Source organism: Notamacropus eugenii, chromosome 3, assembly GCF_028372415.1.
Source record: "Notamacropus eugenii isolate mMacEug1 chromosome 3, mMacEug1.pri_v2, whole genome shotgun sequence".
Classification (NCBI taxonomy): domain Eukaryota; kingdom Metazoa; phylum Chordata; class Mammalia; order Diprotodontia; family Macropodidae; genus Notamacropus; species Notamacropus eugenii.
Genome location: NC_092874.1, coordinates 44656598 through 44675826, shown reverse-complemented (window position 1 = coordinate 44675826; position 19229 = coordinate 44656598). Strand labels below are relative to the sequence as shown.

At 39.6% G+C, this 19229-nt stretch overlaps 1 protein-coding gene across 12 annotated transcripts in view; it reads left to right on the top strand.

The window, feature by feature from the left end:
* ULK4 (unc-51 like kinase 4) overlaps nt 1-19229 on the top strand; it is a 674194-nt gene that overhangs the window by 393123 nt on the left and 261842 nt on the right. For all 12 annotated transcript variants that reach the window (XM_072651430.1, XM_072651427.1, XM_072651429.1 and 9 more), the window contains one exon: nt 13943-14048. In XM_072651430.1, the coding sequence (XP_072507531.1) occupies nt 13943-14048 (106 nt within the window). The remainder of the gene's footprint in view (nt 1-13942; nt 14049-19229) is intronic.

Below are 19229 nucleotides of genomic sequence, written 5' to 3'. Positions count from 1 at the left end.
ATCTGTCTTGCAGTTGGCACAATCTCCCCTGCCCCTAATTTGTATGTGGCTGTGCTACCCTCCTCTCCACCCACCCTAGCACATACCAGTTATGCCCACTTTGAGGCTGCACTTCTAGCAGTAGACCCATAGGGAAGGCTACAGGCAGAGCTCTCTTGACCATGCTTAGCTTTTTGTCTCAACCTGGCATTTTGTTAGTGTAGAGTCCCTGGAGTCTATACCTGGAGACAAGCAACTCCTTTGTAACTAAGAGTATCAGGGAGTTATTTGAGGGCCTTATGTCAGAAGTAGGACTTGAATGACATCTTCCTGACTTCAGGAGTGGCCATCTCCCACGGTTACCTCTCCTATCTCTAACAATTGGGTTCTCGTGCCTCAAGTTCCAGTAATTGTGCCTCTGTCTTCTGCATTCCCAAAGCCCAACCATGCTACTTTGCTCTACTCTCTAGCCCCATTTTCTAGGAGCTCTGCTTTGTTCCCCCAGTCCTTCTAAGCACTCCCTGTTCATAAAAGCCTTCCCCCAGACTTCCAACTCCTTCTCCGGACTTCTGCTGTTTGCTGCTGCCAGCCTCAAATTCTAGTCACAAACTCCTATGCCACCCTATCAACACACCCACCAGTTGTCCTCCTTTGGCTGTCCCCCTCTCTGAGTATTTCCTGTGTGGACCTCTTCCTAGTTTCCTGCGCCAAACTTTCTTGACAATTCACTGGTCTTTTAAATTCCTTCTTGTTATGGAGGACTAGAAGGAAGTCTTCATTACATGACAGTCTTTCCCAAATTTCTTGCCTTCCTGCTGGTGGGTCTCTCTTGCTTTTGGGCATAGCTTCCTCTTCTGACCAATAATGTTTGCTCTTGAGACCCAGTACTGACAGGATGATGTGGGGCTAAGGGCCCAAAAATGATGTGTTACTATAAGTTTTGACTAATTTTCAAAAAATTCCTTTAAGTCCAATATTGAAACAGTATCTGAGAACTCATCAATTTAGTTTGTAGTTCTTAAAACCATTAACTCTTTCCTTGTGAGTCTGTCACCTCCCAGCCTCTTCTGGATGCCCCACCCTTCCATCAAACATCCTTCCTTACTAGTACAACTTATGTAGGTGACTGTAATAACAAGTGCCCTCACATGCCCAGGATGGCCTGCTAGCACAGGTTCTTTGATCTCCTTTGCTAAAGGAAAGACAACTTTTAAAGCGGTCAAAAATCTCACTTTAATTACAGATAAGTAGAAAACATAGGAAGAGAAATTAGCCAGAGATTCAACAGACAGGGCTCCTACTGTCTGAACAAAGTAATACAGCCACCTACATATCACTCTGAACTGGGAGAGCAGTCAGAGGGCTCTTAATAAATGGCTATTTAGAGTCCCATCCAAGGAATCAAAAAGGACCTTCTCATAAGTGAACTCCCAAAGGAAAATCTCACCTCAGAATTTATATACCCTTTTGGCTAATAGGCCCAAAGCCAGAAGGCATCACAACCCTCCTGACTCATTGCCTAATCTGCTTAGTCCCTAAAGGTGTGAAAGCTTTCCTACGAACAAGCCTCCCAAAGCAAGTTCCTCCTTAGGCAAGTTCCTCCCCAAATGGGCTCCAAGTGAACCACAGCTGGGTTGGAGCTCAAAGAAACAAGACATCAGTGATTGCGCACATGTGGTCACACTGGCCTTTTAATGGGTAGGGAAGATCTTCCTATTAATCCATTAACCACAGTAACTTTAAGGAAAGCGGCCTCTTTCCTCTTCCTCCTCCACTCTGCCATACACTTCAGCAATGTCACCTATTCCTTTGTATTGATCTAAAGGAAAGAGCTTCCCATTTTTATCTCCTCCTAGCCCCATTAAATAAGGCTAAATTGTCAGTCACATTCAAGATTCCTCTCTGCAGCTATTATTTGGGGGGCTTGTGTGCTCTGTGAAGTGTCTGTGTGTTGTACTCCCCTTATGCTAATCATAACCATCCATAGATTTTTCCCAGAGATCACTAGTTATTTTAAAGGGAACCCTACATATAAAAGAGTATGTGAGGTAAGTAAAAGAACATGGATTTGCCCTAAAAGTAGCACTAAATAAAACAAAATCCTTTAATAGTATGATCTTGCAGGCCTGCTTATACAGTAGGTCAAAAAATTTATAGAGGGACATTTTGTTGTTTCTCAGAAATGCCTCCAAATGAAAAGTTGAAAGGTATGTAATGTTCATTGTGGGCCAGCTAGGTGGTGCACTTGATAGAGTGTGGGATCTAGTGTCATGAAGACCTGAGTCCAATCTCAGGCACCAGCTGTGTGACCTTAGACAGGTCACTTAACCCTGTCTGCCTCTGTTTTCTCATCTGTAAAATGAGCTGGAGAAGGAAATGGCAAACCATTCCAGTATCTTTGCCAAGAAAACCCCAAATGGGGTCACAGAGAGTCTGACATAACTGAAAAACTACTGGATAACAACAGTGTTCATGGTGCACAAATGTATTCAAATACGTGTGTGCAGAGGACATGTATAACACGTGGATCTGCTTCCAATCTGCCAGTGCTCTTCAACTTCCTGTGGAAGCCAGCTTGATTCTATTTATTGCCTAGCCAACAGTTAGCTAATGCAGGATTGACAAACCACATGTAGAAGAGAGTCCAGTATTACTGTGGTTCGCTTAGCACCATGCTGTGCCTAATCCCATTTCATACCTTGATAATTCAGACTGGCTATAGAACTTATCAAAGCCTAAATCTAAGCGATGTCTTTCATCAGCATACAACCCTTCCAAATTAGACTAAAAGTGTTATGGCCTATATACTGTAAAGTCTCTTTGAAAAAGCTGATTTTTTTTTTTGACTGATATTTCCTTGTTATGCCCTTGGTATTCCATAGCTGTCCTGTGTAAGCACTGAAGCAATTAGTTTTGAGAAGGCTGATTCTTCAGGGTCCAGTGCTTCCCTGCCTTTCATTTGCTGAAGCTGTACATTTTAATGAAGTTGTTTCATCTCTGTTGCCAAACACTAGAATTTTGCTGCTTCAATTCTAATTATCTCTGTTGGTGAATGCTATGTTTTATTAGAGCTGTCAAGTGCACTGTTCATTAAATGTCCACAGTCTGTGGTTTCGTGCACACAAATTAGATCGGCTTTGCTCATTGATGGATTATGTAGAAGTTAAGTATTCTCTTCATAAACCTTTAAAATGTTGTGCACCAGCCATCCCCGACCTGGTGGTGTAGGTAGAAGACACACACATTGGCCAAGCCTGGCTTCCTGTCTCTCAGCAATTGTCTGAGGGCAGTGCTCAGTTACTGACAATGAACCGCTAGAATTTGGTTGATTCTTTCAGCTTTCCCATTCGAGGAGTTGTTTCTTCCTGCAGTTCTGCAGCATCACTTACTGAAGTATAAAATTGTGTGTTTGACAACATAGTGGTGTATTCAGCTCTCTCTGTATAAATCAGATTTCCTTCATTGTTTTCTTCCGTTATCCATTTCCCACCACCATTGTAAGGAGTGAACATGTTGTGTTTTTATGTGGGCATTGTTTTAGGCTGCTTGTTTTTGTCAGCAAAAAACAGTAACTCCTCTGTAGGCTTGATAACAGCCTGAATGACTGCCTTTGATAACACTTTACCCAGCGTTCATCGCTTTTCAATTGCAGTTACACAGGCTTTCTTGAGAGATTCTTCTGGGGGACATTGTTTGCAACTCTATGGAACCCTCTGACAGTTCCCCCAGCGAGCATTGGCAGCCACTTTAGCAGGAGCAGTTCATCCTCCTCCTTTCCTGTTTCTTCCTTCAGCACATTATCTATTATTTGAGTAAATACATCAACCTAATGACCCTTTGTAAATGGCCCTGCCCTTTAGAAACTCTGAGACTGCTGTAGGAAGAGGCAGGAAAATATTCTAACATTAAACTAGCAAATGGAAAAGGCAATGTTTCTCTCAGTTCACTTGGCCTCACCTGAATTTGCATTCCAAACCGTTTCTGATGCAGCCCTCAAGGCGTGGAGACCAAATGAGGTCTCTGATAACCTGGAAATCTTGACTGCTCTATAGCTTGCAAAAAAAAAAAAAAGAATGAATTTCCCCTGTGGTTGGTGAGGGATTGGGGCTGGGGGACAGTGGGAAGAGTGCAGCAGAGACCATCTACATCCTGTTTGCTTCATGGTATCCCAGGGTTCCAGGGTCCCATTGGCTTCTTTTGGCATCTTTCGTTAGCTGGCATATACAATTGAAGACTATATCATCTGCGATTTTTATTAAAAGAATTATCAATATCGCTTAAACCACATTCACCTTATATGGTAGAAGAATGAGATGTTTTATAACTAGCAGCTTTATGACTGTGAGGGTATAATAGAAAAGGTGAATTTGGTCATAAAAATGTTTATATCAGAGAATGATGGATTTCTTTGCAATAAGAATTTTTATTCCCTGGCAGGTCTTTGTACAAGGAGTGTCATATGTCATTTTACCAAAAGAAAAAAGAGATTTATTGTCTGCACATTCCTGTTTTTCACAAAAATAGTTTCCTTATGTATCATTAGTTACCTTGTCATGACTAACACGGACTGTCATCTTGGTACTTATTAATCAACTCTCCCTTCAAGCCAGTCTTAAGAAGAATAATTAAATTACCCTAGTGACAGATCATCACTTTCACATTTATCTTTTTTCACCTAGTATCATAGAGTATACATCCTCAAACCTCAGACTCACCTATAATGACTGCTAATTCAAGGTCTTTGGGACTGGGAAGATTTTTCTGTTTTTAAACTTGCCAAGCAAACCCCTTCTTAGGATTACAGCAGAAGGACAGAGGTTAAGTCCATAAGAGACCAAATTATACCCATAATTATGTGTGCTTATGCGCACACACACACACACACACACACACATACACACACACACACAATGTTCAGACATGTATATAAAATTCTGTTAATACTGATGAAAATGAGAGGTCTCAAAGCTGAGGGCAATTACAGGGCAAACACAGGCTGAAGTTTTGCATATGTTTTTGTTTGAGGATCAAAATTTTGAGGTGCAATCCTGCCATGAGTTGATCATGTTTTTAAACTAATGCAACATTTCCTTTTAGCTATGCTGATTTGTTATTAGGCTTCACGGTTAATCTTGGGGTTTTCACTATTACAGATTGAAATGTCCCCACAAAATCCTAATACAATGCTTCATTAGGGCCTACAACTGTCACTGGGCTCTCCAAGGCCAATGCAACAGATCCTAAGCTCTGGCTTCTTCTACTAGCTTAATGGTCCTGGCAATAGGTGGTGTCTGAGGCAGGGATGGCTTCCACATTGATCGTTAGAATACAATCAGATTCATTTTTGTGAGGTGTTATTTGACACTTTCCAGATCCTGCCCTTCCTGATGCACTCTTACAGGAGAAGTCTTGCTGAGGACTAAAGGCTTAACATCAATAGTGGGCCATTTGGTGATGAGATCTTTGTCTGTGGTCATTCATGAAACAAAAAAAAGTGGGAAATTGCCTTCTTGTGACCCCCTTCTCTTTCTGCAGAGCTAAGTGGTAGGGAATGAGAAAGGGGGAAGTTGGTACCTAGAATCACTGGTTTTAGACTTTCTCTCTATAGAACTTAGCTGTTGGCATTCTAAACTTGAAATGTTCATACAGTACTCAACAAGAGAACATAATGTCGGAGAAACTAAATTGCTTCAGTCTTTTTTTTTTAATTAAATTTATTTATTTAACTTTTAACATTCATTTTCACAAAATTTTGGGTTACAAATTTTCTCCCCTTTTATCCCCTCCCCCCCCAAACACCAAGCATTCTAATTGCCCCTATGACCAATCTGCTCTCTCTTCTATCATCCCTCTCTGCCCTTGTCTCCGTCTTCTCTTTTGTCCTGTAGGGCCAGATAGCTTTCTATACCCCTTTGCCTGTATTTCTTATTTCCTAGTGGCAAGAACATTACTCAACAGTTGTTCCTAACACTTTGAGTTCCAACTTCTTTACCTCCCTCCCTCCCCACCCCTTCCCTCTGGAAGGCAAGCAATTCAATATAGGCCAAATCTGTGTAGTTTTGCAAATGACTTCCATAATAGTTGTGTTGTATAAGACTAACTATATTTCCCTCCATCCTATCCTGTCCCCCATTACTTCTATTCTCTTTTGATCCTGTCCCTCCCCATGAGTGTCGATCTCAAATTGCTCCCTCCTCCCCATGCCCTCCCTTCTATCATCCCCCCCACCCTGCTTTTCCCCTTATCCCCCACTTTCCTGTATTGTGAGATAGGTTTTCATACCAAAATGAGTGTGCATTTTATTCTTTCCTTTAGTGGAATGTGATGAGAGTAGACTTCATGTTTTTCTCTCACCTCCCCTCTTTATCCCTCCACTAATGAGTCTTTTGCTTGCCTCTTTTATGAGAGATAATTTGCCCCATTCAATTTCTCCCTTTCTCCTCCCAATATATTTCTCTCTCACTGCTTGATTTCATTTTTTTTTTAAGATATGATCCCATACTCTTCAATTCACTCTGTGCACTCTGTCTCTATGTATGTGTGCATGTGTGCATGTGTGTGTGTGTAATCCCACCCAGTACCCAGATACTGAAATGTTTCAAGAGTTACAAATATTGTCTTTCCATGTAGGAATGTAAACAGTTCAACTTTAGTAAGTCCCTTATGACTTCTCTTTGCTGTTCACCTTTTCATGCTTCTCTTCATTCTTGTGTTTGAAAGTCAAATTTTCTTTTCAGTTCTGGTCTTTTCATCAAGAATGCTTGAAAGTCCTCTATTTCATTGAAAGACCAATTTTTCCCCTGAAGTATTATACTCAGTTTTGCTGGGTAGGTGATTCTTGGTTTTAGTCCTAGTTCCTTTGACTTCTGGAATATCCTGTTCCATGCCCTTCGATCCCTTAATGTAGAGGCTGCTAGATCTTGTGTTATCCTGATTGTATTTCCACAATACTTGAATTGTTTCTTTCTAGCTGCTTGCAATATTTTCTCCTTGACCTGGGAACTCTGGAATTTGGCCACAATGTTCCTAGGAGTTTCTCTTTTTGGATCTCTTTCATGCGGTGTTCTGTGGATTCCTTGAATATTTATTTTGCCCTCTGGTTCTAGAATCTCAGGGCAGTTTTCCTTGATAATTTCATGAAAGATGATGTCTAGGCTCTTCTTTTGATCATGGCTTTCAGGTAGTCCCATAATTTTTAAATTGTCTCTCCTGGATCTATTTTCCAGGTCAGTTGTTTTTCCAATGAGATATTTCACCTTGTCTTCCATTTTTCCATTCTTCTCACTTTGTTCTGTGATTTCTTGCTTTCTCATAAAGTCCTTAGCCTCCATCTGTGCCATTCCAATTTTGAAAGAACTATTTTCTTCAGTGAGCTTTCGAATCTCCTTTTCCATCTGGCTAATTCTACTTTTGAAAGCATTCTTCTCCTCATTGGCTTTTTGAACCTCTTTTGCCAATTGAGTTAGGCTAGTTTTCAAGGTGTTATTTTCTTCAACATTTTTCTGGGTCTCCTTTAGCAGGGAGCTGATCTGCTGTTCATGCTTTGACTTCATGTCTCTCATTTCTCTTCCCAGCTTTTCCTCTACCTCTCTAACTTGATTTTCAAAATTCTTTTTAAGCTCTTCCATGGCCTGAGCCCATTGGGTGGGCTGGGACACAGAAGCCTTGATTTCTGTGTCTTTGCCTGATGGTAAGCATTGTTCTTCCTCATCATAAAGGAAGGGAGGAAATGCCTGTTCACCAAGAAAGTAACCTTCTATAGTCTTATTTCTTTTCCCTTTTCTGGGCATTTTCCCAGCCAGTGACTTGACCTCTGAATATTCTCCTCACACCCACCTCGCCTCCTGATCCTCCCAGCCAGTGTTTGGGGTCTGAGATTCAAATGCTGCTTCCAGCCTTAGGGCTTTTGGCAGGGGCAGGGCTGCTATTCAGTGTGAGAATTAAGTTCAGGTGCTGAGGTCAGGGCAGGGCCACCTCTCAGGCTCAGTTCCCTCAGGGGGTTTATGCACAGACCTTCCACAATGGATCCAGGCTCCTGCCCCCTTGGGGAGCCCCTGTCTGCAGCTGCCTCTCAGCTTCTACCTCCCGGGGGGGCCTGAGTTATGGGGGCACCCCACTCCCCTCTCGACCCGCCAAAGAGACTCTCTCACCGACCTCTGTCACCTGTGGGTGGAGGGACTTGTGTGGCCGCTGGAGATCCTGTCCCTGAAGCCTGCTCGGATCTGTACCTCTCGGTGCCGCGACCCACGGCAGGGCTGCACTCAGCTCCCAGTCCTGGCACCCAGTCCGCAGGGCGAAGGACCCCCTGCGAGAAGTTTGCAGGTCTCTCCGGAACAGAAATCTCCCTCGCTCCAATGTTCCGTGGCCTCTGGGTGCAGAATTCGCCGTGAGTTACTTCCCTGTAGCCGGTCTATAGGTTGTGGGTTCGGAGTTATGTGTATGTGCGTCTTTCTACTCCGCCATCTTGGCTCCGCCCCCCTTCAGTCTTGATAATAACCAAAGATAGTGGTGGCTAAATACTAGGATAAACCCGCAGGTTCTCCTTGGTGAGGTAAATAAAGGAATTGGTATAGCTGGCTTTGTTGTGTGTTCAAAGTCAAATAAATAAGCATTTATTAAGCACATACTGTGTTCCAGACACCTATGCTAAGTGTTGTCCAGACATCATTTTGTATGTCAGTACTCATGATGAATATCTTTTTTGAAGAAACACTGTGAAAATAATTACAACTTAGGCACCAGCATTCATTGTAAAGGATAAGAAGATAAAGAAAATCTATGTTAAAATTAAATCAACATATATTTTATTACTTGGTGACATCAGTGGAAACATGGAAACAAATGAAGGTGGTGAAAATATATTGGAAAATGTTATTCAAGAGTAAGGAATGAGAAAAGACTTTGATTGCCTTGACAAGGGGAAAGATATAGCAGTCAAGGCAACACAAGTTTAAAATGTGAATTAGTTTGTGGAAGACCATAAACAGTATCACTTCATAAAAGAAAGAGCAACAGTAAAAACAAATTGAAGTTTCAAGAAAGCTTGTAGAGGTACCTGAGTAAGCAATTAGCCTAAAAGCATTTGAAGATGAAACTGGAATCTTTACAACTGCCCCAATCCCCTTCCCCCGGCCCCAAATGTGGGAAAGATCTGTGAAGATGTTTATAAAAAACTTTTTATCATTGCACAGCAGAACTGTCATGTTGCAATACTAGATGAACCTTTTCCTCATACATTTGAAGTCATGTAGCCTTGTGGTGAATTAAAAAAAAAAAACAAGAAAAATAAAGAAAATGAATGAAAATATGCTCCATTCTGCACTCAGAATTTGTTATTTCTCTCTCTTTGGAATTGATGTACAACACTGTATTGATAGCAGTAGCCAAGTCTTTCACAGTTGATCACCATTAGAATCTTGCTGTTACTGTATACAATGTTATTCCAGTTTTGTTCACTTTGCGTCAGTTCATATAAGGTTTTTCCAGGTTTTTCTGAAACCATCAACTTGATAATTTCTTTACAGCACAATTGTATTCCATCATAATCACATACACAACTTGTTCAGACATTCCCCAAATCATGGGCATCCTCTCAATTTCCGTTTTTGTTTTTTTTTTTTTTTGCCATCACAAAAAAGAGCTGCTATAAATGTTCTTGCACATATTGGTCTTTCCATTTTTCTTCTTTCTCTTTGGGATACACACTTAGTAGTAGGTCAAACGGTATGTACAGTTTTATAGCTCTTTGGGCATAGTTCCAAATTGTTCTTCAGAGTGGTCAAACCAGTTCACAGCTGAACCAGCAGTGCATTAGTTTACTTTTTCCTTCATCCTCTCCAGCATTTGTTATTTTCCTTTTCTCTTATTGACCAATCTGATGGGTTGGAGGTGGTATCTCAGAGTTGTTTTAATTTTCATTTCCCTGATCATTAGTGATTTAGAGTATTTTTTCCCAATGACTATTGCTGGCTTTGATTTCTTCATCTGAAAACTACCTGTTCATATCCTTTGACCATTTATCAATTGAGGAATGACTCTTACTCTTACAAATTTGGCTCAGTTCTTTATACTCTTGAGAAATGAGACCTTTGTCAGAGCAATTTGCTGTAAATTTTTTCCCCAGGTTCCCCCTTTTCTTCTAATTTTGGATGCATTGGCTTTGCTTGTGCAAAACCTTTTTAATTTCATGTAATCAAAATTGTCTATTTTACATCTTATCCTCTCTATCTCTTGTTTGGTCAGGAACTCTTCCCTTATCTCTAGAATTGACAGGTAATTTTTTTCTATGCTCCCCTAATTTGTCTATGTTATCCCCCTGTATTTCTAAATTAGATGAGCTTTTTGGGGAAGTATTAATGGTACCAAAGAAATCAAAGATGGAAAAACAACTGAACCAGACCAAGCATGTTACAGGAGATTTTTGGTAAATGTGATGCAGCTGTGAAGGCATTCACAAATCAATTCATAGGGTATTAGAAGGAGGGGAAGATGTATTAAAGCTGTGTAAAAATTTTCAGACTTTAATATCTCTGTTGCCACTCCCCCTAACCCCCAGAAGACATCAGTAAGTATCAGCTCTGATGCCTACTTTCCCTCTATGTGATATTTTATAAGAATAATCCAGATACATCAAAAGCATTCTTTATGAGGACATTGGAAGGTAATACACCAACTTTACAAGTGATATTCTATACTAGACCACTTCATCATAACATAATGAACTGAAACATGTAGAGAATATAAGATCTCACTGTGCTTTTCGTTTGATTTGGTAAAGAGAAAACTGCTTGAAAGGCTTTTTTATAGCAAGGTGTTTTTATGTAAAAATTGTGCAAGAAATTCTTCAAGAGATATAATGACACAAATAACATTGATTGATTACTTTTATTAGCATGAAAGATGTAGAAGTGCTTGCTAAAACTTTTTGCTAAAGTCATACAGAAGATCCAATATAGAGCAAAACTTACAGAAGGCATTCTCAATAGATGATAACATCTTCCAAAACTTCTTGGTTGTGGAGTACATTGTGCTGATTGCATCAGGCTTGGTCACATTGCAGTCTCCTAAAGGATATGTATGATCAAATCAAAAAGATTTTCATCCATACAGGAAAAGCAAGTAGATAAACAAAGCCTATTGTCCAAACTATGATATGCAGTTAAATGGAGTATTTATAAATTCTGTCTGTCTGTCTGTCTATCCATCTTTCCTTTTTGTCTGCTTTCTCTTTCTGTGTGTGTGTACACATATGTATACACTTTAAATAGACACTACAGTGAATAGATAATTTGCTGGGCTCAGAATTGAATAGTAAAAGGGAAGCTGACTGGCCTTTGGGAAATCCAAAGTTCTTTTAATGACTCCATTTCTCCAAGGAATGGAGGCCTTTTTCTTTTAACACTAGTATCTTCTGACAGACATAACTGATAGAAAGCTAAGCACAGAGTTAGGAAGACCTGGGTTCAAGTACTTCTTCTGACATATATTATCTGTGTAGGGCAGCTAGGTGATGCAGTGGATAGAGCACCAGTGCAGGAGTCAGGAGGACCTGAGTTCAAATCTCACCTCAGACACTGGACACTCACTAGCTGTGTGACCTTGGGCAAGTCACTTAACCCCAATTGCCTCATCTTGGGTCATCTCCAGTCATCCTGATGAATATCTGGTCACTGGATTCAGATGGTTCTGGAGGAGAAGTGAGGCTGGTGACCTGCACAGCCCTCCCTCACTCAAAACAAAAGTCAAGTGCAAGTCATATCATTATTTCTCTGATGGCATGGTCTTCTTCGGCAACAAAGGACGAACACACACACACAATTGTCTGTGTGACCTTAAATTCTCAATGTCCCTATATAATTCTCTAAGACTGAAGTGTAAGTTGATGAGGGGGAGTTTTGTCATTAGACCTTTTTTTGTATCAAAGAAATCACAGGTGTAATCCAAAAAACATTCTAGTGATGTTGTATATCTGCAAATCGTGAAACATGACAGTTTTCAAAGAATTGAAGCTGAGAATCATCTAAAGACAATGAAGAGGTGGGTAGTGGATGGGAACAGAGTTCAACACAAGACAAGGAATTGTGCAAGTGGTGTGTTATAGAAGAATTTCACCAAATACAAAGAAAGAGGATGGGCTGGTCATATATAGTATGCATTATACTTGGTATTCATGCAACATCTAGAGTACATGGGAAATGCTCCTTGCATGATGGATAGACCCTAAGAGTTGACAAGAGTTGCATGGGATGGTTGTGCATAGATGAATTGTGATCAGCATGGACTGGAGGAAATACCTGCATCATGGAGGTCACAAAACTGTTGGCATAATAGAGCAATTTGGAATGACAGCATTAGGACAAAAATAATTATCATTTGAACTTTAATAGGATATTAAAACTATAAAAATTTCTTGATAGTTCTGTGATAACCACAGTAACTCATAGTAGCATATTTTTCAAGACTATAAAATAATTATATCTAATGTATTTTATAAATAGAAGCTAATGCAATGAAAATTCTTGAGAAAGAAACCATCCACAGTGGTCATTTGAGCAGGTGGGATTAGAACATGAATTCTTTTGGATAGTTTTTACTGAAGTAAGACATTAAGAAATCATGCTATTGAATATTAGAGCCAGAAAGGCCTTGCAGATCATCATGTTTAATCTCTCATTTTACAAATGAGGAAACAAAGGGTCCAAAGATTGTGACTTATCCCAAGTCTTTCTCACACACAACTCATCGAGCTAGAACTCAAATGGACATCTCCTGACATATTGTCCATATCTTATTGCCTTTCCTATTAGAAAGTAAGGCTAAATTTCAGAATACACTGAAAACTGATTCAAATATGAGAGGAGGAGACTACATTTCCAAGCTTCTGCCTCTGTAATAAGGAACCCCTCCACTAAAGTTCTACTACAGTGATTTATCATGAAAGATGGTGAACTCCCTGGGTTCTAGAGAACCAGGTCAGCAGAGCAGTTCTACCAATATGATTCAGCTGAGGCTGCCATCCAAGTTAGGTAGGGGAACCAGGAAGACCCTGGACAAGATACTTCACCTCTCTTCATCCCAGTTTCTTATCTATAAAATGGAAATAATAATAACACCCACCTCACGGCGCTGTGGTGAAGATCAAATGAGATTACATGTGTAAAGTACTTGGCAAGCCTTAAAGCATTACAGAAATGCCTATTTATTATTGTTGTTTATTAGAAGGTGGGCTACCAGGAGATTGACTGATAATGCTATTGCAGCCCACAAGACCATTTCCTAAGGCACAGAATCTGCTTTGCTGGAGCATGTGCCCAGGCCAGGGAAGCATAGATCTTTTGGGCAAAAGAGAAGTTAAGGAGTTTTGAGTGATTGCTCATTCTTTGCCCCCTTCATGCTCAGGAGGGTTCAGTAGAAGAGCTGCTAAGGAGATGGGTTCAGATCCTGGTTCTGCTGCTTACTATCTGTGTCACCTTGGCTAGGTCATGGAATCTCCCAAGACCTCAGTTCCTCATCTATAAAATAAGTGGCTGCACTCAGGGACTTCTAGATCCTCTTCCAATTTTCAATCCATTAGCCTATGGTCCTTTATTAGGCTCATTTTCCATTGTTCCTTGTCTTTGTTCTTTTTGGAGGTCTATTTGAAGTGCCATCATCTAAACATCCTACAGTCACATATTGGAATCCACTTATTTCTGGCTCATTTGTCATCTTCCCAGCACATTTTTTTTTTGAACCATGAGGTTACTGTTTGGTTCATTGAAATGAGTTAATGGGCTTTCCAGAACAGCTGACTTACTACCAAGGAATGTCTTAGGCTCTGAGGAGAATTTGCTTCATTAAGCTCCCAAAGATAATCATTAAACCTTGCGGAAGGACGTTGGGGATGATCATTTGCTCATTTGTCTTTATTAGTGCCATGACTGTCTGTGGGTATTATTATGACGGCAATGAATGTTTGTTGCAGGAACACCAGGGAAGCATTTTGGGGAACACCATGCAGAGTGTCATCGCCCTGCTCAACAATTTGGTGGCCTCCAAAGAGTCGAATATGAAGCTGCTCTATGAACAAGGTAAGGGTTTTCTTGGAGCCAAGTTCTGACTATAATGCTGTTGGGAATGAGCTGGTTAGGTTTTGTTTACAAAACTAATATCTACCATTTAATACAGTCATCATTTCACTGATGCTAAGATTTCATGTTTTTATGGCTATAATAGAGAACTCACTATTACATAAATACTTTTCATTTATTCATTTCAGTGGTGTGGGTACCCCTTCCTCTACAATAGATCGCAAGTCGTTTCTGCACTTTCATAAATAGTTTCATGAATTGCTCTGATTTAAAAGGCAATGATTAAAAATAAGCACATTAGCTTGGCACTGAAAATCATTAACTGTTGAGCTATAATTAGGCTTAAGATGCGGGTGGCTTTTGTCCTAGGGCACTGATACTTAGAAAGCATAGCTGAATTTAGCCCCTAGATATCAAGAATAGTTTGTTAGATAGGAGGTTGCATCGCTCCTGGCCTAGTGAGTGTTAAACAGGAAGCTGTCATGAAGTTTGCTGCTTCTTTTTCTCAATAGGCCCCCTAGTTGGCCAGTGCTCCTCCCAGCTTTGTCCCGCCCTGCTCCTTCCTCTCACTCCATGGCTTCTTGGATGTCACATCTCTGTCTGTCTTTCCCTCCCTGATCCACCTCGTGTCCACCCTGTCTGGGATGAGCCTGCCTGTGCTAAACTAAACCAGTCCTTAGTCTGTGGAGGTAGAGTCCATCTCTAGGCATCTACCACCATGTCTTTAGGCCTCACTCTATCTAGAAATCAGGTTAAATACCTACAAAAAAATCTAGTTTCTCAAAAGATCTTTGGATCTTTTAAACATCTCTAGGAACCCACATTTGACTAGCTCCCTAATAAGGTATGCTTCATGTCCAGCTTTATTTTCCTGCTCTCCTCATTAACTTTCATACCTCCTGAGCTCTCATTTGTGGAGAGGAGCAGAAGCTGGACATGTTCTTCTTCTACAGATACTTCGTAAATGTCAAGAATGGGGTTTTACTAAGTCAGTTTCTCAACTTTTTCTCCTCCAGGCTGAAGAGTTCTAATTCTTTTCACTACTTTCTTTTCTACAACTTTCGTCATATGCATCACTTTATTCCTGGTCCCTTCTCCATTTACAGATTTCCTTCAGCTGAACTTAGGCCTGATCAAAGGATCAGAGCACATTCACCAAGGTCTAATTAGTTGCTTTCCAAAGACACTGATATTTACTCATAAATAGTGAGAACGAAGAAGAGTCTGAAAGAAGACTGAACACGTTTCAATATTCTTCATTCAAGTCTTCCTCACAGACTCATTGGGAGAGGGGCATAAGACTCATTTCCCAACAGAATGCTAGAGAAACCCAGACTTTTACTGGGACTGCCAAGCTAGAAGGATTTTCAGTGCTTAATTACCTTTGAATATCTTACTTTCATTAGGTAGTTTGAGCTAAGTCTTCCAAGACATCCATGTTAGAAAGTGCTGCATACTTTTCATTCATTCATTATTTCACGTGGTTGTTTCAGTTCATACAAAGAGAGAGTTTTGTTTAGGAACTTTTCTGGTTTCAAATTCCATATTATAAAATACTCAAGTGATTCTTCCATTGAAGCTTTTTTCCCCCATTTATTTGAAAACAGTTTTAGAAGTTAGTTTCATAATCAACTCTCACTTATTCATCCTAATGGAGATAAGGCATGACTCACAATAAGCAAAACTTTGGAGCACTGTCCATAAGCATGTTTCCCTCAGCATAAAATAGCTTTGCTTTCCCAGCACACACAGCAACTGAAAATGATGGGAAAGAACCATAAGCCAGTGAATCAAAGCCAGTTTGGGATCAAAATGTCACATGATTCATATGTGAACTGCTAAGAACTAACTGCTCTTAGTATTCTGCGTGTTTTGTCTCTTTCTGTTATGCTCATATACATTTATTACTGTGAAACTCCTCTACTCTGAAGCTGTTTTTGAGTTCAATTCAGCACATATTTTTCTTGGTTTCAAACATTTTTACTCTTATCAGGGAAAGAATTCATAACATCAGACAACCTTTTCTTTTGTTTATATGTTTAAAAAAATAACTGAATTATTACCATTTAAAAACTGGCTGCTGGCTAGTGTATATGCATTGACCTTTACATAATGGATATTAATACAAGTTTCTATATTACTGGCATGACAGTATGAATGATGGATTTACCTGGCAAACTGCAATCATCCAATAAACTACAGCAGTTCCAAAGAAGAATTTAAAGAAATTATGTATATCCTCAACAGCTCATGATGTCTCTAAAAAGAAATTCCCATTTCTCAAGAGGTTTTATTACAAAACTGCCTAAGTCGGTATTTACCCAGGAGACCGGAAAATCACTTGGGTAGATGCTTTGGCTTTATGGATCAGTAACATACATTCAGCAGCTTTCAGAAAATCTTTGTATCTTAAAAATAAAATTCCAAATAGTCTTTACTAAGTCCCAGGCGATTGTCTATGTAATATACTTTTTTAAGTCAAGGTGTTTGCAGGATAATGCTATTAAATGGCAATATATGTCAAGAGGTAGCAGGAACTTTATATATGTAAATCTGGTATTTCTTTAAAATCTTAAGAGTTGATGTATGTTTTCACAGTATAGGACCAGTAGAAACTGAAACAATTCTAAGGAAAAAAGCCTTGTAAAATAAATGCACCTTAGAGATCATCATCCAGCTTTTCATTCAAGTTAGGAATTCCTTTGTAGCATCCCTAGTTGATGGTCATTCCAACCTCCAATCAAAACTTCTCTGTTTAGTTTTTAGATGACTCTAAGTATTAGCAAAGGCAAATCTCATATTAAATGAAAACCTGCCTCCTTGTAATTTGTACCCGGAGGACCTACTTAAGCCTTCCATGGCTACACAGAATTCAGATCTATGGTCTAAATTTATTTGGAGAATATTTTACAGAGCAAAATCTTTGAAGATACTTTAAAATAACCCTTTTAAGGGTTGGAAGAATCAGAGCAGACTCTAAAAGCCCAGTCAATTAACAGTCTAAAATGGTATTTAATCAATTTATGGTGAGGGTCAATAAAAAAGGCTTATTTCTCATTTAAAAATATAATAATGTAATCTTTTGACTTTGGATAATGCTTTTCCTTTAAATCCTCTGTAAGTTTTATGGGCCTCAGTTGCCCCATCTTTAAATGAGGGACTTGGGCTAAATGGCTTCTAATTTCCCTTCTAGTCCTAAATCTATAATTCTGTAATTCTGCCTTGATTTCATTTAGTGCGCTCTCCATTATAGTTTATGGACATTTTATCTCTTCTCTTCTCTTGTTTTCGTTGGCTGCTCATTTTACTTATTGTTTACCTTTCTAATGAACAGTTTGGTGAGTGAGATTATGGAATGTCATTTTTCCTTTTTATTATTCCTAGGGATAATTTAGTTACTTGTGGGCATAATCCTCGTCCTTAGGTAATTTCTGATCCAGCAGGTCTTAAAGAATTTCATTGAGGTGATGTTACAGTTGGCACTTTTTAGAACATCTTGTACCAAAGGAAGGACCTTAACAAAGGCCTTGAAAACACAGCAAGCACACCTCTTGTGAGGACATTGGGCCAGTAAATTGGGGCCTTTCCTGAGCACTGCCCAGAGTGTCCCACAAATCCAGGATGGCCCCTCTTCTCCATTCCAACTGTCCCCAGTCTCTTCCATTTCTAGCTCACTACTTCTATCAATTGAAATCCTTCAGGTACCAGCTACTATGGATACCACTTCCTCCATGATTTCTTCTTGAGCTAACTGTTTAGAAGTTGACCTTCCACCTTGAATCTCTCATGCCAGATCCTACACGTGTTCTCACTTGTATTGCAGGTGCTTTGCTGCAAATCTTTTCCCCCTTCTAAATTACAAACTCTTTTAAGGCATTTATTCTTTATAGTCCCAGTGTCTAACATAGTTTTTTGAAATGAAATCTTCTTGTATCTCAAGAAATCTAAATGGATAGCCAGGAATAGGAAAGACCTCACATGATCTATCTTCCAACTTAAGAGAGAATAGGAAATTGAATAGATTTAAATTAAATAGATCCTAAAACCCACCGAAGACTTTACAGGTTAAAGTTCACCCTTCCATGACCACTAGGAGAAAAGAGGATGCTAAAGCAGACTACCAGTGTAGACATTTGGTGCTTCTTTCCACAAAGACTCCAAAGTTCACAAGACTATATATGGAGCATGAGTTTCCAAAGTTAATGAGGCAAAATGCATTGTAGTAATCCAGTTCACCAGTCACAGAGGTCCAGGTCACTGTTGAGAGGACCAAGTCTGGGAGGAGAGATAAAAAGCTAATCTTAAAGAAAGGAAAGAAAGAAAGGGCACTTGTCATTGTGACTGCCGACTCTGATTTCAAGAGCCCATGGGAGAGCGAAAGGCGTGAGAGATCCAGGTCTTTGTGGCTAATGAAAACTGACCTGTTTCAACTTAGGGCCACCAGAACCCTCTCACGTTTTCTAGACACCTTTTCCAACCTCTCAATGTAATTTCATTTTATCTACTTTGGGGTGTTTATCTTTAGGTAAAGATTTATTCTAGAGTAGAACTGGTGCCTGGGGCCAGGATTTGGTGAGGTTCTTTTATTCCTTCAAGGGCTGATTATTCTACATGTCCCAAGATGGCACAGGCATATTTTCTACTTTTATGTATTTAATAATATCAAAGTCCTTTTTTTGGAGGAACAGTTGTTGAAGTATGATCCCAAATGTTCATATAAAAGGGACAATTAAAGAAATTTAAAGGAACACTTACAAATTTGACACATATACTCTGGTGACCAATTTAAAATGATAGGATTCGAGTCATATTTTTTAAAAGCTCTTGATTTTATTCAGTAGTTGAAGTTGTTTCCTCTCAAATCAATTAAATATTAGCAAGGTACTGTATAATTCAATTGCAATATTTATTCTTCTGCATGCTTCTGAAGATTATTTAAATGGGAGGGGCAGGAAATCATTTCAACTCAAAGTTTTTGAACTTGAATCAACATGCAATGAAAATGGAAATTGATAGTGATTATCGACTCGGCCGTAATTGTTATAAAATATGTCCATAGTATCCTGCTTGCCTATTCAAAGAACAAACTGAAGCCTTGAGCAACACAGTCAAAATAAGACATCTGAGAAAAAATGTAGCATAGACCTGTCTGCACTTTCATATGGAGTTACTCATTAAGAT